The sequence below is a fragment of the Diceros bicornis genome, chromosome 14, assembly GCF_020826845.1.
Source record: "Diceros bicornis minor isolate mBicDic1 chromosome 14, mDicBic1.mat.cur, whole genome shotgun sequence".
NCBI classification, from domain to species: Eukaryota; Metazoa; Chordata; class Mammalia; order Perissodactyla; family Rhinocerotidae; genus Diceros; species Diceros bicornis.
In genome coordinates, this window is record NC_080753.1 from 59,059,818 (window position 1) to 59,084,736 (window position 24,919).

General features: G+C 37.8%; 1 protein-coding gene across 1 annotated transcript; it reads left to right on the forward strand.

Moving 5' to 3' along the window:
* Window positions 1-593: 593 nt before the first annotated feature.
* SSR1 (signal sequence receptor subunit 1) lies at window positions 594-23,783 on the forward strand. The gene is made up of 8 exons (XM_058555323.1): window positions 594-730; window positions 3,277-3,389; window positions 9,064-9,151; window positions 10,465-10,727; window positions 12,617-12,693; window positions 13,451-13,529; window positions 15,414-15,507; window positions 23,483-23,783. Exons 1-8 carry the CDS (start codon window positions 652-654, stop codon window positions 23,548-23,550), a joined length of 861 nt encoding a protein of 286 aa, XP_058411306.1. The 5' UTR covers window positions 594-651; the 3' UTR covers window positions 23,551-23,783.
* Window positions 23,784-24,919: the final 1,136 nt, after the last annotated feature.

Genomic DNA, 24,919 nt, shown 5'->3' on the forward strand with positions numbered 1-24,919 from the left:
TCTGTGCCCATCTTCCTCTATTTATACATGGGACCCCTGCCACAGTATAGCTTGATAAGCGGTGCTGAGGCTGGGGCCCTGGGAACCGCAGGCTGGCTGCCGTAGGGTGGCCTGAACTTAACCATTACACCACCAGGCTGTGGCTTTCTGGGTTTTTTGAAAAATTATCTATTCCAAAACATATTTTTGCTTTTCAATGCCACATACAGACAGTCCATGTTCCTTATATCACTATTAGGTAAAACTGTACAAAGACTTTATTTTAAAAAAAGACTATGGCGCCAGGAACCAGGCGGATCATCATTCAAATAAAGTAACCGCTAACGATGCTAATTAATTGGGAGGGACGGTCACGGCGCGGCTAGCGACAAACTGCAGGTCGCCAGCCCAGGACTACAGCGGGAAGCGAACTGTCGCGGGAATCTCAGAGGCCCGACAAACCGGTCACGTGACTCCCCGGGGCGCCGGCGCTCCGAGCCGAGCAGCCACGCTGGCGGCGTTCCTCAGCCAGGGAAGGGGGCGTGGCGAAAGCCCTGCGTGGTACGTGCTCCGCCCCTCCCCGCCCGAAGCCCGGATGAAGAGTAACGCCATTACCTCCGGAGCCGCCGACAGCACTAGTGGACGGGGCCTGGGTACCGGACCGGCCGCGCCATGAGACTCCTCCCCCGCCTGCTTCTGCTTCTCCTGCTCGTGTTCCCCGCCACCCTCTGGCTCCAAGGCGGCCCTGGAGGTGAGGCGAGGGTAGTGGGCGGCGGGGCTTGACCGGGAAGGAGACCCCAGCGACGGCAAGTTTGGAGGCGGCGGTGGCGGCTCCTGGGTCTGGCGTCCACCTCGCCGGCCTCCCTCCGCCTTCTCCCCGATCCCGGACTCGTGTAGGGGCCTGAGCGCGCGCCGGCGAAACGCCGCCGGGGCCTCGGCCCCTTCCACGCGGAGCGCGGGGCAGTGCCGGGCGGCCTTGCCCCTGTGGCCTGCTCCCGCGGCTGTGGCCGAAGCTGGTGCGTCCTCGGCTGGAGGAAGGAGGCGAGGGCGCGGTGGGCACGGCTGCACCCGGAGCGGCTGCAGCGCGCTGGATTTCTTTTGGCCGCCTCCAGTGCTGCTCCGCCCCCTCCCCGGCTCAGGGCTGACGTGTCTTTAGCTTCCATGCTAGGAGTCGTCCTCCATTCATTTGCCGAAACCCTTGTTTTCTACACTTCTAAACTCTTGGAGCATCCTTTCTTCTGGGCATCTCCCCGTTTATTAGCACCTGATCCCTATATGTTACCAGGAGTCTTGATTTAAAAAAAACTCCGCATCCTCACCCCCACTGTCCACCCCTGTACTCTGAAGCGGGCTGAAGAATCCCTGTGGGATATCTGTTACTCGTGCCTTCCTTTTCGCGCCTCTCTCGGTAACCATTTTTTGTTTTTGGAAGTATCATGTCCTGAAAAAATAGTCTACTTCGAGTTTTAAGTTTTTTTATCTAGGTTTATTCCTTCCGGCAGTTAACCTGGTGTGAAAATAATTTGGATAGCAGAACATTAAAAATGTGGAAACTTGGCTTCTTGCCCTGGTTGTATCATGAACTTCGATTTTCCTGATTTGTAAAATTTAGTCTGACTAAACGATTGTTTCATTCCATAAGTTTAAGCAAGCTGTGCGGCGAAATGAAAGATAGTGATAGGTATCCACGAATTGTTTCGCAAAGAAGAGTGAAGTGACTGGCTTTTGTTTAGTGGATAGAAAACCAAGTGAGAATTAATCAAAACTGTTAATGAATTCATTTACAGGTTTAAAGAGGGGTGCTTGGTGGTTTGTTCTCGTTTGGTTTTTTAAAGAAAATTTGACTGTTGTACTTGCATAGGATCTAGACTGTTTTTTCAAGTTTTAAAAGTTTTCTTTTTTTAAGAAACATCAGTTCAGTATCTAAACTGAACTGGATCTTTAAACATTTTTTGTGAGGAATGGTCTTTCTTTCAAAAGATGTTTTCTCTTAATTTCTTCAATGGAAATTTGTTAGATTTTATAGGCACAAAATTGTTGCTGGTTAACGTTAAAAGAAATAGTTTAATATCCACTGAAACGTAGGGTGAAAAACCACTGAAACGTAGGGTGAAAAACCGTTACATATATTGAGAAGTCCTGAAATTTAATTAAGTACAACTTTAAATTATTATGTCAGACGTAGGTATTTTTCTTACTGGTTTTTGAAAATTTGTGAAGTTCTGAATGACTTGTAAATTATGAATGCACTGTTTCTGTCTTTGTTCAGCAAGCAGTAGAAGCTGTCTTTAGTTCATAATGTGTGATTCAATGTTCTTTAATATTTTGGGTAAATCTTAACAGCCAGTAAGAATGTTAGGCAGTGGAAAAGACTTAAAATGCATGGTCTCTGATGTATGTTTTTCCTGGATATCACAGCGTATGTACATGCTTCTTTTCCCACATTTTTTTCCTCTGCTGGACTGCCACATCATCATTCTTTCTGAGAAATGTTGGAAGAGTTGCTAGAACTTTGAAATTTCTTTTGAAGTGTTGCCTGAAGTAGATTTAATGTGACTTATTTAGAGTAGTACTTTTACCCTTAAAATTATGATTTTTAATTTCTTGGCATTACAGTTATGCTTAACTTTTATTTTAATGTTAAGTGTAGGGGAAATAAAAAATCTTAAAACATGTTTGAAGCCATATGCAAAAATAAATGCATGCTTTCTCTGCTATCAACCCTGAAGTTACCACTATCGTTTTTACTAAGCAAAATGTGTTTTATGCAAGCTAGTTTTTACCCTGAATGCCATACAGGTATTTGTTCCTTGGAATTACATGCAAGTTCTAAGAGTGAGCCATAGTCAACTCTAATTAAACAATGTTTCTTGCCTAGATATTGAGATTGCTGTTTTCCTTTAGACATGAGGGTTTTTTTTGTTTGTTTTATATGGTTAATGACAGGGATTAAATTTTGGAGTTTCTTTTAAAACAAATTTATTTTCGTTAATTTGCTTAAAATTGCTTGAAGTTCTTTATTTGGGCTTCAAGGCATCTTTAGTTTCAGCAGTTCGTTTTTCCAACTGTCAGGTGCCTTTTAAAATTAAACAATATTTTTCATTAAAATGAACATGCAGTTGTTAAGACTACTAATAAGATCATATGCATATTTTTAGATGCGTTGTAATTTGGCATCATTCAGGTGCACTGGGAGATTGAATTACTCCAAGGGGAAAATTTCATTGCCTGTACCTGAGATTAAAAAACATCAGTATTCCAGGGTAGTTAATTGCTTGTTTTATATTTTGTTGTTAGGCTCAGTAGCGGCGGCTCAAGATCTTACAGAAGATGAAGAAACAGTGGAAGATTCAATAATTGAAGATGAGGATGATGAAGCCGAGGTGGAAGAAGATGAACCCACAGATTTGGTTAGTGTTATATATAATTTAATATATGTATAGTATGTTTCTAGAATTTATCCTTTTTATGGAAAAATTTGGTATTAAAATTCTTGCTTTCAGAGATTTGTTACTGTGATCAAAGTGGATTGAAGTTGGGAGAATAGGGGCCAGTCATTGAGGATGGATCATAAGTATTTTCTGGAACAGGAAGGGAGACATGAAACAATTCAAGATCATGTGGTCATGAGTCTATGAGTGTAACAGTATGGTGGGAGTAGCACTGGACCATTTGTTGGTAGATTTGGGATCTATACTACTCAGCTTTCTGACTTTAGGTGACTTATCTTTCTAGGTCTCAGTTTTCTCTTTCTTTCCTTCATTGAATAAGCAAGTATTTATTGAGTCCCTTCTATGTGCCAGGCACTGTTCTGGATGCAGGGGTCAACAAACCAGATATTTTCTCTGCTCTCATGGAGTTTATGTTCTTGGGGCAGTGTGTATGTGTTTTGGTGGTGGGGGTGAGAAGCAGACAATAAACAATATATAAAATATGTTCTGTGAAGAGTAAGGGGCATAGACAAGATCTCTAGAAGTCATCCAGTTCTGAAACTTTTATTATAAAATTATAATATGACAGGAATAATATTGGGCTAGAATAAGGACTATTGCAGCATGCTTCTAGCTAATTTCATTTCCTCTCTTGGACTGCTATAATCTATCCTACACAGATGTTTTTTTCTTTCTCTTTTCATTATACCACACTTGAACCTGGAAGTGATTCTAGATTTTGTCATTTTTTTTGAGATTAAACCAGAAGAAAAAAGTCCCTATTTTTCTTTTATGTCAATATCAAAATAATTAGCCTTATATATAGATTTCTGCTCTTTTGACTTATCCTCATTTTTATGCAGTATGCTTTCCAACTAAGCTCATCTGCTTGCTATTTTGTTGATATTTGTTACCATTTTTGTGCATCTGCACATACTGTTTCACTTGAGTAGAATACCCCTGCTCATTTTTGTGCTTTCCTAATTCCCCCTCATTTAGGAAACCTTTACTGATTACCTGTGTGTCAAGCCTTTCATATGTATGTTTACCCATACTTTAAGGGTTTCTATAAGGGCTCTGCATCTTCAACCCAGTTCATTAGATGCACAAGTTGAACTACGTCAATACGTTCCTCCATCAGTGCTGGTAATAAAGATTTGACTATTCTATAAGTGCCACTTGTTAACTAAGATAACTTAGAGTGAGCATTGGAAGGGAATCCATCCAGGCATTGAAGATTAAAGATGATATTTAAGACTCTGAAATTTGGGCATGTACAGAAATTTAGTAATAGATTATATTGTTGTAACTGCTTTTCTGAAATTACTTGAGCTCTCTAGTACTGGAATGTACTTACTTTGGAGGAAGAGAGTAGAGGAGGGAACTGTTAGATCATTGTTACACTGTTGGCCCTCCAGTGTCTGTGGGTTCCACCTCCGCAGATATGGAGGGCAGACTAGGACCTGAGCATCCTCGGATTTTGATATCTGGGGGGGGGGGGGGGTGTCCCTGGAACCAATCCTCTGGACATACCAAGGGACGACTGTACTTAGAGTTTGGCCAGACCTTTTCTATACCTTAATCATCTCCCTGCCTTGAGAACCATTAGAGTTAAAAGAGCAACTCGAATTGTTCACTCCTCACCCTTGCCAATTAGTGCAGAAGCGTTAGTACCTTTTTCTAGGTTGCTTTTCTCAAATCAGAAGATGGTTAGGGCAAATTGAAGCAGGAAGACAGGGAGAGTGTTTCTTTCCTTTGAACTAGACCATACCAGCAGTGGTAGGCTTGTATGGGACCTTGTAGGCTGTGTAAGAAAGACAGGCCCTTAGAGCCAGAGCTGCTACAAAAGTTACCTCCAGAGTTGAGCACCCTAGAATTTCTCCTGTTATTGTTCTTCTCCAAGATTTATATTATCAACTTATACACAACTGCCTTAGGTATCAAGGAATTGGGGGATATGGAAGGATCCTTTGCCACTGGGCCTGTGTCTGGAGTCAAGGGAGGGAAAGGAGATTTTTCCTAACATCTGAGATACCAACAGTTGGTTAGATGCAGGTTATTGGTTTAAAATTTTTCAATACAAACCTTTTTTTTTTTTGTCACTTTGAGCTTTCCTAACCCCTTGATTATCCTTTTGTCTATAAAGGTGTGGGTTGCAGTGTAGCTTGCCATCATTCTCTGAAAGTGTATTTCTTACCAGCAATGATAGCAGTTTTTGTTTTTATTAAAACAGCAGATATAGTAGTAATAACACTAGCTAACTTTAAAATATTGGTATTATTATTTAAAATGGATAATATATTCAAATGGCTCCAAATTTAAAAGATGCAAGATATGTAGTGAAAAGTTGCTCTTGCCTGCCTGTCCTCCAGCTGCTGAGGTTGTCTCCCCAGTGCTGCCAGTTTCTTTACTCTCCTGGAGATAGTCTGTAATAGCTGAAATATTTTGGAGCATTATCAGGTAGCAGGTACTAAGCATTATACATCTTATGATATGCTAACTAGCTATGAGATAAATGAGTTGTTTACTTTTACTTACATATACTTTCCAGTTCTTCACAACTAGCATTCCAAACCTTCACCACTTTCAAACTCTAAAATCACTTCTCTTCAGTCTTAGCAGCAACATTGCCTTCAGTGTCAGAAAGTGAAGGTAATCAAGTGTGAACTCTATCAAATTTTCTACTTCTAAATGTATTATTTACCCATCATTTCTACATTTTCTCCTATTTATTAGTAAGTTGTCTTACTCCCTTCTAAGGCTAGTCCTACTGTCTGTGCCCTTGTCCCCATCTCATCCTGTGGGACCTGTTAAATTATTCTCTTTCCTTCTGTAATTTCGAGCGTTGATCCAGCTCAGTGACTTGTTGCTACTAAGCTAACACATGTGCTTATTTACTCCACTTTTTAGTCTTTCACCTTGAGTTGCTACACATTTTCTTTTCTTTACCAGCATGCTTCTTGAAGGAGTAAACTATACAGCTTTTCTCTCCTGCTCATTTCACATTTGTTCTCTAACACGCTCTGGTCCCATGTATCTAGTAAAACTGTTGTTGCTAAGTCACCAGTGACCTAATTGCCAAATTACTGGCTTGTTTTCCACTAGTATACTGTTCGAGCCCCTTTTAGCATTTGCTGATTACCCCTTCCTTGAGTTCTTTGTGTTGGCTCCTGTGGCATCGCCTCTCAGTTTTCCCTGCCCAGCTGCTGCTGTTTGGTCTCTCTACTACCTTCTCTCCCTCTGCTCACCCCCTTAATGTTGATGAAACCTCGGGTTTCAACCACACCACCCTATATTGATGACTTGCAGATCTCATTTCTAGCCATCTACCTTACTGAGCTCCGTACCTGTATTTTCAGCTCTTTTGTAGGATAGCACCATCGGGATGCTCCCTAAGTACCTCAAGTTTTATATGTTCAAAATGGAATTCAGCATCTACTATCCATCCCACCTCCATAAACTGTTTCTTGTCTTGACATGGCTCAGTGATTCAAGCTATTGCCTTGTTACTTCCGTTTCTTTTTACTCCACAACTCCATTAATTAAATCTTGGGGATGATTTCTCTTAACTGTTTCTCAAGTATACTCTTTCCTCTTTATTGCTACAGCGTATGGTTCCTGTCTTCCTGTCTTTGGTCTCTTTTCCCAAAAGTAGAAATTCGCTAACTCTGACTAAATGAATGGTATCATTAAGGATACTTAAAATATAACTTACAATACAATTGCAAATACTTATAATATAATAACAAATAATACAAATATTTGAGTGCCTTCTCTCTTAAGCATATGAAGTGAGTGTGGAGAATTTTTAAAATATAAGGCTGGGGCTGGGGCTGGGGCCGGCCCCGTGGCGTAGCGGTTAAGTATGCGCACTCTGCTGCTGGCGGCCCGGGTTCAGATCCCAGGCGCGCACCCATGCACCGCCTGTCAGGCCATGCTGTGGCGGCATCCCACATAAAGTGGAGGAAGATAGGCGCAGATGTTAGCCCAGGGCCAGTCTTCCTCAGCAAAAAAGAGGAGGATTGGCATGGATGTTAGCTAAGGGCTGATCTTCCTCACAAAAAAAACCCAAAAAAACAAAAGACAGGGGCCGGCCCAGTGGCGTAGTGGTTAAGTTTGCGCACTCTGCTTCGGCAGCCCGGGGCTCGGAGCTCCGGATGCGGACCTACACACTGCTCATCAAGCCTTGCTGTGGCAGGTGTCCCATATAAAGTAGAAGATGGGTACAATGTTAGCCTGGGGCCAGTCTTCCTCAACAAAGAGAGGAGGATTGGCAACAGATGTTAGCTCAGGGCTAATCATCCTCACAAAATATAAATAAATAAAATATAAGACAGTCTTTGCCCCTGAAAAGTCTATCTGTTGGAAGAAAGAGTATGTAAATGAAAAGTTAAATGCCAATAAACAATGGTCCCATTAAGCATCTCGATTTATTAGGGGCCTGGACACTTCAAATATATGAATAGCTTTATAATCCTCATTGATGCCAAGAGAATGCTGCACTGAGGTTTGAAGTTTTAAATTAAAATCTGTTCACATTTTCTAACAACTTTATTGAGATGGAATTTGCTTATCATAATATTTACCTGTTTTAAGTATACAATTCAATGATTTTATTATTATTATTATTATTATTTTGTGAGGAAGATCAGCCCTGAGCTAACATCCATGCTAATCCTCCTCTTTTTGCTGAGGAAGACCGGCTCTGAGCTAACATCTATTGCCAATCTTCCTCCATTTTTTTTCCCCAAAGCCCCAGTAGATAGTTGTATGTCATAGTTGCACATCCTTCTAGTTGCTGTATGTGGGACACGGCCTCAGCATGGCCGGAGAAGTGGTGCGTTGGTGCGTGCCTGGGATCCGAACCTGGGCTGCCAGTAGCGGAGCACGCGCACTTAATTGCTAAACCATGGAGCTGGCCCCAACAATTCAATGATTTTTAGTAAGTGTACCAAGTTCTTCAATTCCAGTCAAGTTTTAGGACGTCTCTATCACCCCAGTATCTTCCCTGGTCACTTTTTTTATTTTTTAAGCCATGTCTTCCAAGATGTGTGATGAATTCTCACAGGAAAATTGTTCTGTTAATCGGGATGGAAATCTTTGTAGGCTGATGACAAAGTGCTCTAGAACAGGGCTTGGCAAAATGTGGCTGTGGGCTAAAACCAGCCGTGCCCATTCTTTTACGTATTGTCTGTGGCTGCTTTCTTTGCGGCGTGAAAGCAGCCACAGAGTTGAGTAGTTGCAACAGGGACCTCAGGGTTCCTAAAGCCTGAAATAGCTGATATCTGGCCCTTTGCAGAAAAAGTTTACCAACTCAGGCTCTAGAACTTTGCAGTTCAAGATGTGGTCCGAGTATCAGCAGCGTCATCATTTCCTGGGTGTTTATGAGAAACACAGAATTTCAGCCTTCGTCCTAGATCTGAATATCAGATCTGCAAAATCCCCAGGCAGTCAATGTGCACATTACTGTTTAAGATGCACTGCTCTAGAAGTTTTATTTTAACTGAGGAGATACAGTGAAATTCCTACCACTATTATTCCGAACAAAGCCTTGGAGAAGCAGTATTTTGTCCCAACCTAGTGAAGTCATTATTTTCAAATGATGTTGTATTTTTCTCCCATAGTAATTTTTTCTTAATGTTCTTTTTCTTAGGCAGAAGATAAAGAGGAAGAAGATGTATCTGGTGAGCCTGAAGCTTCACCAAGTGCAGATACAACTATCCTATTTGTGAAAGGAGAAGGTAATAGAGAAATGTTAGTTTTAATTTAGATATGGGAATTTTTAAAATGACAAGTTCACTTATTTGAGAAGCGTTAGTAATGCTTAAGATCTTTATTCATCTTCCTCTTTTACATTATAAGTGTAGTGTAAACATGATATTTCAAAAAAAACCCCATCTAATATGTAAGAATACCTATAGCTATAAGGTAGTATTCCTGCCATTAAAATAAGGGGAAAAATGAATACTACCCAGTTTAACTAGAAATTAAATGTCCCTTTGAAAGATACTGTTTTTAAACTTTTTTCAAACTGCCACAGTAAAATGACTCATATTTTGAGTGTTAACATTAGTGAAATATTAAATCTTTACAATTAGGCCTTGGTTGGAGCCTAAGTTTCATTACAAGAAAATAAATATAATGGCTTTTATTTATTGAGGGCTGTATGGCAAGCACTGTTCTCAACACTTTGCGTGTGTTATTTAATCTTAACAGAAATCCTATGACGATAGTTACCATTGTTAAACCGAGGTTTAGAGAGGTTAACAACCTGTCCAGGGTTACCCAGTTAGTAAATAGATTGTGGAGACAGGATGCAGACCCTGATCTGTCTGACAGCAAAGGCTGTGTGTACTGGGTGAAACTCAGCTCTGTAGACTCTAGTATAATTATTGAAGACTTAGTATTTGAAGTTATTAGTTTCTTGGTCTTCTAAAGTTTTTTGTTTTATTCCCATGTATGATCCAACTTTATGCCTACAAAAAGTTTAATTTGATTAAGAAGTTTTTTTTTACCCCGTTTATTTTTGTAGCTGCCTCCTTGGGTCTTACCATCCAATTGGCATTTTGAGTAATTGCTTAAAGTAGATAGGGATTGCCTGATTAATTTTTTATGTTCTAACAGATACTACAGTTTTCAGGTGAACTTCTTAGACTCTATCTGTTTGTTATTCTTCTCTCCATTATCTGCACAGATAACAGATGTTCAGTTGGGGGAAAGGTGACTTCATTAAGACATGTAGCCCTGCAAGATAATCTTACTGCAAAAAGTACACAACTCTTTCTTAGACCGTATAATCTGGATGTGATCTGGTCTGAAATTGAAATGCTCAGTTAACTCTTAATTTGGAATGCTAGATTACAGACAGAAGGATTTGTTTATGCACGAACTCCAGTAACTAGTTAGTGGATGATTGGAGTGCTCTATTGAAAAGGATTCTGAAACCAGGTCAACATGTAGCAGGAAAGAGTGCCAAAATCCATTGGTAATGTCTACTTTTTATTTATACCCTTTGAACATTTTCTAATCTTCCTGTCTTTTTTTTGTTTCTTAGATTTTCCAGCAAATAACATTGTGAAGTTCCTGGTAGGCTTTACAAACAAGGGTACAGAAGATTTTATTGTTGAATCCCTAGATGCCTCATTTCGTTATCCTCAGGACTACCAGTTTTATATCCAGAATTTCACAGCTCTTCCTCTGAACACTGTAGTGCCACCCCAGAGACAGGCAACTTTTGAGTACTCCTTCATTCCTGCAGAGCCCATGGGTGGACGACCCTTTGGTCTAGTCATCAATCTGAACTACAAAGATTTGAATGTAAGGCCTTCTAAACCTTTCTTTTTTTTTTTAAAGTTAGATAGAGATAGATGAGGACAATTGACATTGAGTAATGAATATTCTTATATTTATTCATTCAGGTGCCTGTTTTGTGGTTGCAACTGTGATAGGCACCAGGGAGGCAAAGATAAATAGCATGTCTCAGTCTTCAAATCTATAATCCAGTGGGAGAGATGGATATAAATAGGCAATATCACAGCATGGTAAATGACACATAGTAGAGATAAGTGTAAGGTGCTATGGTATGAAAGTGGAAGTGACTTGAGCTGGATCTTAAAAGAAAAAGGAGCAGTAAGCCGCACACAGAGTCTGCTATTTTTAAGATAGTTTTAGCAGTAAGGTTTATGGTTTATGAGAACCAAATAGCCTAATATAAACTCGGTTGTCTTTCTTATGGTGTTTAATATATATAATATATATCCAATGAATGAATGAGAGAAGCCCACTACAGTTTTACTGCTGGGAGTTGACTTCTGGATGCCAGCTATTACGTACGTCTTCAGATGAGAGCACATCTGAACCATTCTCTTTTTGAAAAGTTTTCAAAGAAGGAAATTTCATCCTCTCTTGGAAGCTTATTCAACCTTTTTGTTTTGGTGAGGAAGATGGGCCCTGAGCTAACATCTGTTGCCAGTCTTCCTCTTTTTGCTTGAGGAAGATTGTCCCTGAGCTAACATCTGTGCCAGTCTTCCTCTCTTGTGTACGTGGGATGCCGCCACAGCATGGCTTAATGAGTGGTGTGTAGGTCCATGCCTGGGGTCCGAACTCGTGAACCCCAGGCCACTGAAGTGGAGCACATGACCTTAAACACTGTGCCACCAGGCTGGCCCCTTATTCGACCTTTTCATCATCCTAGTGTCAATATGTTTACCTTATGTCTGAATTAAATTTCTCGTGCTGCAATTAAGTTTTCCTTTTTTTTTAATTAGTAGAGTGGGAAGGGCTTTTCATCCTTCCTGTCTTCAAAATAATGTATTAAGCTTCCTCAACTTTACAGTTAAGTCGCTTGAAGAATTATATGTTTTGTCTTATTTTCAGCAGAATTAAACTTAATCCAACAGGCATATATGTAGTTTCCGTTTCATTTTGAATGTTAGTTTCATCAGTGTATTCTGATTATTGGAATTATTGATAGAGGAATGCAAATTGAAAGATCTTGAAGTAAAACTTACATAATGACAATTTAGCAGTAAGTGACAGTTTTGAAAAAGTATTACTACCTTTGTGTGAAGCATCAAACACTGAAAACAGCTGTCTAGGTATTGTCTTGGTGCTTCTGGTGCATTTGAAAACTGAAGTTGTGTTGAACTGACAGAATTGTTTCAAGACCACAACAAAAAAATATTTTGATACTGAAATCGCCAACCTATTTATTATGAAGAAATTGATTTCCAATCCATTGTCAATTTAGAACATAAATTTGACTTTTATTCAAGTCTAGTTCTTAAAATGATCTGCTTTTGCAGCTACTATTGTACATTTTGATGCTCTTTCCTGTTGGAGGATTACACACAACAGAAACTAGGGCTTCTAGTGTAAGAGTGTTCTGTGGGCTTTGTTTTTCTGCATATTTTATCTTGTTTTTATTTTACTTCCCTGGTTCCTCACACCTTTCCACTCCCCCCCACCCCGAAGAAAGTGGGGGATAGATGCAAAGTTGGAGGCATTTTTTATTTTGTGGGAGGAAGTAACACAATGTTGAATCCCTCACATGGAATTAGTGCAATTACATATGGTTTTGTTGTGTCTTACTGACTTTCTAAGTGACAAGAAAGCTATAGTCTATCTGCTAGGGTAACAGTTTTAAGAAATCTTCTAAACTTTCATTCTTTCGATGCATTTCAGATTTTTGTGTTTTTTTTAAACAGGGCAATGTATTCCAAGATGCTGTCTTCAATCAAACAGTTACAATTATTGAAAGAGAGGATGGGCTAGATGGAGAAACGTAAGTGAAAGTTGAAATATGTAGATCTTAAATCTCATTAGGTAGGACTGAAGGGCTTGCTCCTGTTGACACGTTTTTATTAAATGGTGAAAATGGAATGAACTATAAATTTTGTGAAATCCTGGCTATGTAAATCCATACTTTAGATGATTCTTAAAACTATTAATACCAAGTTAGGAAAGATAATTGAAACTGCCAAAAAATATTTTTAAAAAGGTAGTTGGCTTTCCATCCTTCCCTCTTCTAAATTCTTTTCCACCCCATGCTTTTAAGCTGATCACCAGCCTAATCTAAGTTGCATGCCTCTAAAATTGTTATTGAAAACATAAATTATAAGATTTTATCTTGAAAAATGTATTCTTTGTGAATGATGAATCATTTCTTACTGTATACATATGTGTAATTCACCAAAAGTTATTTTTAAATCAAACTGTGCAAAATAATCTAATATTAGAGGGAGACAAAACCTAATGCAATTATAAAGTAATTTTTTTCACTTTAGATCATATAATTGCTTTTTTTATTTTATTCATAGAGGTAAAAGTAAATTTATAAAACTTATTACCTGGATCTAAGTTGAATTGAAAATATTTTATTCCCTTTCCCAAGAGATTGTTTGGAGAGCTTATGTAGTGTTAGAATTATAGTTGTAATTAGCTATGATATTTCTTATGAGTTAAAGCAGATTTATAGTTTTAATTAGCTGTGGTATTTTTTATGAATTAAAGCCAGTTTCTACTTTCTCCTTTTATATCAGAATCTTTATGTATATGTTCCTTGCTGGTCTTGGGCTCTTGGTGGTTGTTGGCCTTCATCAACTCCTCGAATCTAGAAAGGTAATTACAGATGAACAACTCTTACAGCCATACTTGAAAAGTTGTTACAGTGACAAGTTAAGTACGGTCTAGTTATTTGTGACTTCTTGCTTTCACCTTAGGTTTGTAAATTTACAGGTTTGTTGTATCTTTTAACATGAAGATGAGACCTTGGATAAGTGACTTGAATTTGTTTAGACATTTGTACACACATGCAGTTAATGTCCTTTGTCTGCACCCTCCAGATTGATCTTTACGTTCTTATTGTAACTCTGAATTATGCTAGAATTCTTATTCCTTAAACTCAGGCTAAGATTTCATTGTTCTGTTGACTATTTCATGGATATGTTATTTTATCTGTAAGCAATGCAGCTTTTATATTTTCTTTAAATACTTTAGCGTATAGGGATAATTCCTAATTAGCAATTAAATGAGTCTTCTTATTTGAAAAAGATGGAGTGAGTTGGGCTGTATTTGTTCTGTCGGTCAAACTTCTGTTTTCTGGTTGTGGTGGTAAGGCGGCCACCCTGAAGCACCCACTGTCATCCTGGTTTCTCTCTCTGGACGTGGTGGCTAACTTCACCACCATGTCCTCATCTCCCTCTCCTCCCCCACCGGGAAAAAAAGACCCAGAAAACAAAACAACCCATACTACTCCTCTCAGAGGGAAAGTATAACATGATTTGTGTCAAGTTTTTTTTTTTTTTTTTTTTTTGTGAGGAGATCAGCCCTGAGCTAACATCCGCCAATCCTCCTGTTTTTTTTGCTGAGGAAGACGGCCCTGGGCTAACATCGGTGCCCATCTTCCTCCACTTTATATGGGACGCCGCCACAGCATGGCTTACCAAGCAGTGCGTCGGTGCGCGCCCGGGATCCGAACCAGCGAACCCCGGGCCGCCGCAGCGGAGCGCGTGCACTTAACCGCTTGCGCCACCGGGCCGGCCCCTGTGTCAAGTTTTTTAATATCAACCAGACTTGAAACAATTGATAGACATTTTGGTGAATATTTATTAAGCATTAAGTCAGGCAGTCAAATCTATATATTAAAATTAGTAATAAATGTTATTACTAAGTACTTGCTCTTTAAAAGAGAAATACTTAGTGCTTAAATGTTAATTTCCATAACTTTGCCTCATTTTTATAACAGTCAGCATTTTTGCCTACTTTTGTGTGTTGGGTATAATGGCATCTCCAAGGTTTTTCCACATGAATGAAGCCATTTTTTAGTTAGCTTTCTGTGTATTCAGAATCTAATTTTTGGACTGTATAATTAATACTCTGTTTCTTAGTAAATAATTAGTTTTAGTTTAGTTTTTTTTAAGAGCAGGGCTAAAGAGTGGAATTGAATCACTGTCTTAACTTTCTAGCAGTTTTGCTGCAAATAACTCTAGGGACAAAGTTTGAGGTCGTTAGCTTAAACGAGATTTTATGTTTTTGTTTTGTTTTATCTATGCCAACTATTTAAGTGTATTTGGCTAACAGTGCAGGAATCTACCTACATGCAGCATTTCAGTAATTATCCGGAATTTTGTTGAATGTAGAAATAAATTTGTTCTTTGAGATTTGATTCCCAAAGGAAAAGAAAATCATTGTATAAGTAGAAATTCTTAGTTGGTCCACCAATTGTATAATAATATATGAAGCTTTATAGCAGGGGAAAATGTCTTTAAAGCCTGAAAATAAATAATTGTTGTGAAGATTTATTCCTTATTATTTATTCTTTATAATTGATGCTAGACGTGATTTTGCCTTCTAATTAATAAAATTCTTAAAGAGTATATTTTAAAACTAGAGAAAACATATTTGTCTATTAAGATATTTCAATTAAGTAGCTTCATAGATCTCTTTAAAATTATGGTAAACAATATAATGGAACTCCTTTAAAGTAATGTTTTATGTTCTCAGCGCAAGAGACCCATACAGAAAGTAGAGATGGGTACATCAAGTCAGAATGATGTGGACATGAGTTGGATTCCACAGGAAACTTTGAATCAGATCAGTAAGTACTCTTATAAACTTGGCTGGGAACTTTTTCTCTTAAATGGAAATTAAATTAAATATCTTAAGATTTAGCAAAAGTGCTTGGTCAATGCTGTTCAACACTCTTTTCCATTATTTGTGTAGAATCTAGTATAATTGATTAATGAAGTCTTTAAAATTTTACTCTGTGTAGTATTTTTATGCTTTAATTCAGAAGCGCTTCCAAATCTGCTGTTTTGTATAAATGTGTGAATTCTCTATATTCCTAATCTTTTTCCTGTCTCTTCTTTCCTCTTGCTTCAGTGCAGAGTAGAAGAGGTGAGGTGATTAATTTTTATAATGGTATTTGGTATAGTATTGGGGGCTCATGTATAGCACATGAATACTTTACAGTAAGTTTAATGAGTAATGGAACAGTTTTCTAATACTATGTTGGAAAAACTACCCAGTAGAGTTTGAAAGAGTAAACCTAAAATACTGCCTGATAGTTTACCTAACAGATATATTTCAGTATTATTACATATGCAATTAGTTAAAATATTAGTCTTTATAAAAGAATGTAGAGGGCCGGCCCCGTGGCTTAGCGTTAAGTGCCCGTGCTCCGCTACTGGCAGCCCGGGTTCGGATCCCTGGCGCGTGCCGACGCACTGCTCTGGCCATGCTGAGGCCGCGTCCCACGTACAGCAACTAGAAGGATGTGCAACTGTGACATAACAACTATCTACTGGGGCTTTGGGGAAAAAAAGGAGGATTGGCAATAGATGTTAGCTCAGAGCCAGTCTTCCTCAGCAAAAAGAGGAGGATTAGCATGGATGTTAGCTCAGAGCTGATCTTCCTCACCAAAAAAAAAAAGAAAAGAAAAGAAAATGTAGAATTTTTTTCTCCAATTGTAAATGGACTTTAAAAAAAACATTTATTATAACAGCAATAAGGTCTCATTGTAAAAAAAATAAAGTACAGAATTGAAAAACCGAAATTACTTTCTAGCTCCAGTAATCCCATTTTTCATAAATAATTGATGTTTGTGTTATGCTAAGTATTTTCAGTACACACATCAGGATATATGTCTGTTGTTTCTGTGTGTTTTACACAAATAGCATCATGCTGTACACACTCTTTTACAACCTGCATTTTCATGCTTTGGATATCTTTTTGTGATAGTTACTTATAAATTTACCTCATTCTTTTTAATAGATAATAATCTTATATAAATGTGTCATGATAGATTAAAACTGTTTTGTATTGAAGGGTGTTTGTTATTTCCAGTTTTAAACTGTCACAATTAAAACTGTAATGAGGAAACTTATATAGTAGTAAGAGGTAGGGCCAGGATTTAAATGAATTTGTGCAATTAAACACTGCACTGTGCTACCTAAAGTAGTAGAATTATAAACGTGAATGAAGCTTAATTATCAGATAGTACTAAGTGCTCACATGTAAGCATTTATTAAAATTAAAAAAAGAATGAATATTCTTATATTTAAATTTATGAGAATTTTTTAAAAAAATGAGATACAATTAATATTATATTAGTTTCAGGTGTACAACAGAATGATTCAATATTTGTATATATTATTAAATGGTCACCACAATAAGGCTAGTTAACATCCATCACCACACATAGTTAGAAGTTTTTCTTCTTGTAATGAGAACTTGTAAGATCTGCTCTCTTAGCAACTTGCAAATATATAATACTATAGTATTGTTAACTATAGTCACCGTGCTGTACATTACATCCCCGTGACTTATTTATTCTATAACTGGAATTTTGTACCTTTTGACCCCCTTCACCCATTTTGCCCAACCCCGACCTGGGATAATTTCTTAAAAGTAGAATAGCCAGGTCTAAGATTATGTACATTTTAATTTTTATGGAAAGTGTCCCATTTTCCTGCCAAAAGATAGTGCCAATTTATATTCTCAACAATGTACAACATTGCCCGTTTCTTCTCTACTCTCACTAATTGTTCTCAAGTATTATCAAGTGTTTTAATCTGTCAGTATGATACAAAGTGGTATCTCATTGTTTTTCATTTACAATTAAGAATGTGGTTTGGCTTCTTTACACATATATTTATTGGCCACTTAGTATTTCTTTTCCTTTGAATTGGCTGTTCAAGTCCTTTCTGGGTTTACAAATTGAGTTGTTTTCCTTATTCCTTTCAGTGAGCTCTCTCTATTGAAGCATAATTACGGTGTGGTAGTCGCTTTATTAAAAGTATTTACAAAGTAATAGGAGCATAGGAGAGTCCTTCCTCCTAGGAGAGTAGGGAAATCATTCACAGAAGGAGTTGACATTTGACCAAAGTCTTGAAAAGTTGCGTGAGAAGGAGTCTTCAAGGTTTTATGTGCTATGTTAAGGACTTTTGACTTTCCTTCTGGGTAAAAGGCAGCCATCAGATACTTTAAAGCAGAGAAATAACAAATTTATGTTTTTAAAAGAAATTATGATAGCTTTATGGAGGATGCTTAGCAAGCAGGAGTGACTGGACCCAGGAATACCAGTTAGATAATATCAGAAAAACATGGGAAATCATTAGGGCCTAAGCTAAGGCAGTAGTGATGGGAGTAAAAGGGAGTAGAGAGATGTTTCAGAAATGGAGCAGACCGGGCTTCTGGTGACTTTTTGGATGTTTTAGTGAGGCAGAGTGAAAGAGTACCTTGAGCTGAGACAGCTGGATGGAAGATGATCCCATTACTGTTAGGAAATATAGGAAGAGGAGCCCATATGCATGGGGTTTGGATTGTTGTATAAGGAGCCCATGGAACTCCCAGATGAGGATGTCCAGTAAGCATTTGAAAGTTGTTTAGAGCACAAGTGAATCAAGATTTGGAAACACTGGGACATGTAGCATAGGTGGTAGCTGAGGTTATGGGAGTAAATCTTTCTTTGTAAGGAAGAATTTCTGGTATCATCCTGACATTTAGTATAGCAAAAAAGAGAATTGGGTTGAAGTGTAGACCATGGTCTCTTTACAGTGCATCAGAATTGCTTGTGAAGTCTGTGGTATGTTTAAATACAAGTTCTTCAAATATAATTATATTTTAAATATACACAGAATGAGCTGAAACTACATTTGAAAAGCATTAAAAATTATAATTAAAAGCTAAAGTCCTTGTAACAGCTATGGAGCTGTTTCTTCAAAAGAATTTTTACATGACAAATAGATTGAGAGGTTGGTTTCATAGTATCTTCCTCCCTGAGATTGTTATTCATGAACTTAAACGCTGAGAATTATTAGTTGTAGAGCAAAGTTTAAATCATGTATAATTGTATTTTCAGTTGTCAAGTATTAATATCTATGTCATGATACTATGCTAGATTCTGAGTGGTATATTATAAAGAAGTTAAGAATATTAAATTTTACATTTCTACTTGAGGAAAATAAAGCACATATGTGAAATATTTGAATAATCAGAGATAGTATGTGATTATGTGCTAGAATGAGTAATATAAGTTAGTCCTAACTTATAAGTTAGGAAAAGGGACCATATTAGAGTCAGAGGAGGCCTTGTTGAAGGAAAGAATTTAACTTATGTTGGGTGCCTTCTGTATACTGGGCATTCACTCTGCAGGGTAAGCTGCTATGTCTGTGTTTACTGATGAGAAATTTCTCTTCAGAAAAAGTAACTTGCCAAAATTCACAGCTAGATTTGTTTCATTCTAAAGCCCATGTATTTTTCCCAGTGAGACTTAATACACAAAGATGGACAGAATTAAAGTCACTAAATATTTTTTAGCAATACTTGCTTATCTTGCTCAAAATCTGATTGTTCAGCCTGAGTTTGTTTTAGGATCATGTCTTACAACCAAAGACACTTTTATTATTCCTTATCTTTTCCCATTTTAAATGAAATCCCTTGTTTTGAAAAAACTTCATAAACAACAACAGAGCTTCTGAACAGCATTGAGCTAATCCAGTTGTCCTATTAAGGTGGTAAAATTTTTATCAAATTCAGGAGGTTTTGATCCTTTGTCCTCTACAAGCTTATCATTGAGAGGCATGTTATTTGTTAATTGTTTTTGGAATTTGAAAATACCTGGAAGATGCATAACAAACTGGCACATAACCACAGTCCTTTCTCACTATTACGTTTAGCAAAACCATGGGAGCCTGGGAGTCCTAGAGGGAGCCTCATCCTGTGAAATCAAAGGAGTCCTGAGAGCATTTCAGAAATCAGGGGTTTAGAGGTTAAGGAGAAGAAGGGTGTGAAAAGATAAGTGTAGTTGGCAAAAAACATGATTATTTGCTCTTTTAAAGTGTAGATTTCTTTTTTTTCCCCTATACAAAAGTCACTTTTTTAACTTACTTTTTTAATTTAAAGATTACAAATACAATGATGACACACTACCTCTAAAACATTTCAGTTTGCAAAGAAACGTTTTTCTAACTGACAGAAGTGACGTTATCACATGTAAAGAATTATTAATTATATTAATAACCAATCCATGTTGAAATTTCTCCACTTGTTTCAAAAATATCCTTTTTAACTGTTATTTCCAAGTAAGATGATGCATTGCATCTGGTTGTTATATCCTTTAAGTCTCTTAATTTACAACACTCAAGAGATTGGCTACTTGTCTAGTAGAAAAGGTTTTCTCAAAAGGTCTTCTCAAACTCTGTCTACAGATCACTTGCAAATCTTGTTATGATGCAGGTTTCGATTCAGTAGCTCTGGGGTGGGGCTGAAGCATCAATGTTTCTCACAAGCTCCCAGGTGATGCCAATGCTGCTGACCCATTGATCACACCGAGTAATAAGGCTCTGAAAAGTCCCACCTCCAAATTTGTCTGATTGTTTTCTCCTGGTGTCTTGTAGTTAAAATTTATTTAACTTGGAAGATATGAATCTATAGGCTTGATTAGATTTAAGTTAATTGTTTTTGGCTGATAGCATACATTGTAGCTCATGAGTAGTTCTTCCTACATCACATCAAGAAGCAGTATCTGATTGTCCCATCATTAATGATGCTAAATTGAGCACTTGATTGGGGTAGTAGCCATATGATCTTTCATGGTTACAGGGAAGGTTAGGTGTTTCTGCTTGCAACCGAGAAGTTATCTGTGTGGTATTTCCAGTTCTCTAAACCATTCACTGGTTTATAATCCTTGCATGAATCAGTAATGTTTCAGAGGTTGGAAGTGATGATTTTCAATTGAAATTTGTTCCATTTTTACTAACTGCCATTCTTTTTTTTTTTTAATATAATTTTATTTATTTATTTATTTTTTCCCCCAAAGCCCCAGTAGATAGTTGTATGTCATAGCTGCACATCCTTCTAGTTGCTGTACATGGGACGCGGCCTCAGCGTGGCCGGAGAAGTGGTGCGTTGGTGCACGCCCGGGGTCCGAACCCGGGCCGCCAGCAGCGGAGTGCCCGCACTTAACCGCTAAGCCACAGGGCCAGCCCTCTAACTGCCATTCTTTTGTAGAGTAGAGCTTTCCCTCATCAACTGGGGCTTTTTTGTTACCCTAAAAGACAGCTCCTGCTGAAAAAGCAGGGTAAATGCTTAATTCTTTCCTTTATTTTCCAATTTTCAAAGTAAAGAGTTAGTCCAAAAGCCACCCAAATGGTGACAAATTGGTTTTCTCTAATTTTTTCCTTTGTTTTTTCATTATTGTATAGAAACTTGGATTTTCACAGAATCAGTGTGTTTCAGTTAACTTTTTTTTTTGAGGTAACATTGGTTTATAACATTATATAAATTTCAGGTGTACATCATTATATTTCAACTTCTGTATAGACTACATCGTGTTCACTGCCAAAAATCTAGTTGCCATCCGTCACCATACACACGTGCCCTTTTGCCTTGTTCCTACTCCTATCTTCTCTGGTAACCACCAGTCTATTCTCTGTATCTATGTGTTTGTTTTTTTATCTTCCACATAAGTGAAATCATACGGTATTTGGCTTTCTCTGTCTGACTTATTTTACTTAGGATAATAAGTGAAAGTCCATCAGCTCTCAGAGTCCATCCACGTTGTTGCAAATGGCAAGATTTCATCCTTTTTTTATGACTGAGTAGTATTCCATTGTATATACATATACCACATCTTTTTTTTTTGCTGAGGAAAATTCTCCCTAAGCTAACATCCATTGGTAGTCTTCCTCTGTTTGTATGTGAGCTGCTGCCACAGCATGACCAATGACAGACGAGTGGTGTAGGTCCATGCCCGGGAACTGAACCTGGGCTGCCGAAGCAAAGCATGCCCAACTTAACCACTAGGCCGCAGGGGCCGGCCCCCACATCATCTTTATCCATTCATTCATTGATGGGTACTTAGGTTGTTTCCACATCTTGGCTATTGTGAATAATGCTGCAGTGAACATAGGGCTGCATATATCTTTTCAAATTAGTGTTTTCGTGTTCTTTAGATAAATACCCAAAAGTGTAATATTCTAGATTGTATGGTAGTTCTATTTTTAATTTTTTTGAGGAATCTCCATACTGTTTTCCATAGTGGCTGCACCACTTAACATTTCCACCAACAGTGTATGAGGGTTCCCTTTTCTTCATATCCTCTCCAACACTTGTTGTTTCTTGTCTTTTTTTTTTTTTTTTTTTTTTGGTGAGGAAGATTAGCCCAGAGCTAACATCTGTTGCCAATCCTCCTGTTTTTACTGAGGAAGATTGGCCCTGGGCTAACATCCGTGCGTATCTTTCTCTGTTTTATATGTGGGATGCCTGCCACAGCATGGCTTGATAAGTGGTGCGTAGGTCCACACCCAGGATCCAAACCTGTGAACCCCAGGCCGCCGAAGCGGAGCGCTCGTACTTAACCACTACACCCCCGGGCCAGCCACTTGTTTCTTGTCTTTTTAATACTAGCCATTCTGATGGGCATGAGGTGATACTTCATTGTGGTTTTGATTTGCATTTCCCTAATAATTAGTGATGTTGAACATCTTTTCATGTGCCTGTTGGCATCTGTATATCTTCTTTGGAAAAATGTTCAGATCCTCTGGCCATTTTTTAATCGGGTTGTTTGTTTTGTTTGTTGTTGAGTTGTATGAGTTCTTCTTATATTTTGGTGGTTAACCCCTTGTCAGATATATGATTTGCAAATATCTGCTCCCAGTTGGTAGGTTGTCTTTTTGTTTTATTGAGGGTTTCTTTTGCCTTGCAGAAGTAACTTATTCTTTTTGATGCTCAGATTGTTACAACTTTGGCTACTGGTTGTCTTTTTGAACTGCCTCCAGTCTTATCCTTTTGACCTTTGAATGATATCTTATTTGCTTGCTCAACAAGATAGTCCACACTTTTTGTGCTTTCTCTGCTCTAGGCATGGAGCTAGCTGTTTCTCCAAGGACCCTTGGATGATATTAGAAATGAGAATCTAGACTTTAGGGATGTCATTGATACTGAGTGACATTGTTTGTAGGCCCGGCCTGTGAACTGAGCTAGAATGTATGATTTTTTCAAATCATGAAATCATATTAATATTTTCCATTCAATTCCAACAATATTTTTACTTAATTTTGTATGCTTGTATTTTTGTTGTTGTTGTTACACTTGGTTCCTTAGAGTGGTAGTTCTCAGACTTGAGCATTCATCAGAATCACCTGGACTGCTTGTTAAGCTTGTAAATACTGTTTTTAATTTGTAACCAATGTAAATTTTTTTGAGCTGCAAATTTCACACCTTTTACACTATTTCTAAAGTGTTTACTCATGCATGTATAAACATGTTAAATTGTAGAATTCCAGAAGATTTTGCATGGTGGCTGCAACATTACAGTAACCAAGATGAGATCTTTTCCCACCCTAATTGCAAAAAGTTTCATTTTAATTGTTACCTCTTAAAGGATTATTTTTAAGATTAGTTAAAAAACCTAAACAAGATAAGAGGCATTTATTATTAGATGATATTCTTGCATGTGTCTTCATTTTTTGAACTTAATGGTAAAGTTGAAGGAAAATGCTTTTTAAATGATTTTGAATCCAACATACTCATAATAGTCAGGCAAGTTAAAACTTTCTCTTTTCTTCCAGATAAAGCTTCACCAAGAAGGTTGCCCAGGAAACGGGCACAGAAGAGATCAGTGGGATCTGATGAGTAAATGTTCCTTTGTGCAACAATTCAGTCTTTACTTAACCTGCCCTAATATTTTTCGGCCTGATGGGAATTAGTGCAGAGAAGCCATATCACCATAGAAGGCAACTACTCCTTATGTGTGGACTGAGCAATCAGAGTCTGTGGCGATAATATTGCTGAAAATGCACTGCATTCATTTTTCTAAAGTAACAAATTTGGTTTTTTTTTAAACCATTAAAATCTGTGTGTGCGTGTGTATGTATGTGAGCAGTTGGTCTTACCAGAATCATTGTTGAACTACCTGAAGCATGCCTTTAGAATACTAAATATAATGGAGTTGTCTCTTCCTTTTAGACATTTTTCCCCAAAACTCAATGAATATTTGCCCAATATGATTATAGATGTCCTGCGTTGAACTATTTTAAAGAAAACAATTTGTTTCTTCCTTAGAATAGCTTAGAATTCCTTAGAATAGCATCATTTTGATGTTATTGTTGCTGTTTTAAAACTAGTATTCTAAAGGCACAGGCAGGAGCAGCTGCTTTTTAGCAATAGAATTGATTTGGTATTTTGCTGCTGTTTACTGTAATGCGCACCTTCAGAAAACTTCCCAAATGAGTTCAAGGAATTTGGGGATCTCTGTAGCAAGAAAATTGTGAAACATGAAAATTCTGCTGATCTTGATGTATAAAACCAACCCCACTCCCTTTTTTATCAAAAAGAAGGTGGTACATTTATGGGAACTGAGTTGTTTTGTCCATCATTGCTCTGTTTCTGACCCGAGGGATAGCTCTGGAGAGATTTTAGACCTACTGAGTTTTGTTTTGTTTTAAGATCATTTTTCTCTCTTTAATAGAAGCACCTTGCTTAAGAAAAGTTGCCTTGGTCTACAGACTAAGCAAAAGGTAAATTTATAGGGGCAGAGATATATTTCAACTGATCCTGATCTGTAAAGAAAAAAAAAGGGGATATTTTTACAATGGTTAACCAATTGTCTTTTTATTTAATCTTTTGGGGATTTTGGTTGTTGATATAACCTTTTTATAGTTAATCTGAAGAATCCAAAATTTTAAGCACTGAAGATCTGAGAACCAAAATTAAATTGGACTTCATAGAATTCGCTTAGAGACTTACTCTGGCCCTAGGTAGTAAAAGTTTGGCATTATTGTCAGACTGGATGAAGGGTAAAGTAAAATAGTATGAACAAATAAGAGGCTTTTCCCCTCTGTCTTTAAGCCATATTCTCCTATATATATTTTGTAAGGAAATGGTAAACGAAATTTTGGTGGCTGTTTGATTCCTGATCTGTTTTCATTATAATGAACTGATCCCTCTTCATTATAGTTTACCCTACCCACACCAGAACAACAAAACAAAACACGCAAACAAAAAAT

Coding starts and splice junctions, on each gene's coding strand:
- SSR1 (XM_058555323.1), top strand. CDS start 652: ATGAGACTCCTCCCCCGCCTGCTTCTGCTTCTCCTGCTCGTGTTCCCC. Junction 9,152..10,464: donor CCTATTTGTGAAAGGAGAAG/GTAATAGAGAAA, acceptor TTTGTTTCTTAG/ATTTTCCAGCAAATAACATT. Junction 10,728..12,616: donor TGAACTACAAAGATTTGAAT/GTAAGGCCTTCT, acceptor TTTTTTAAACAG/GGCAATGTATTCCAAGATGC.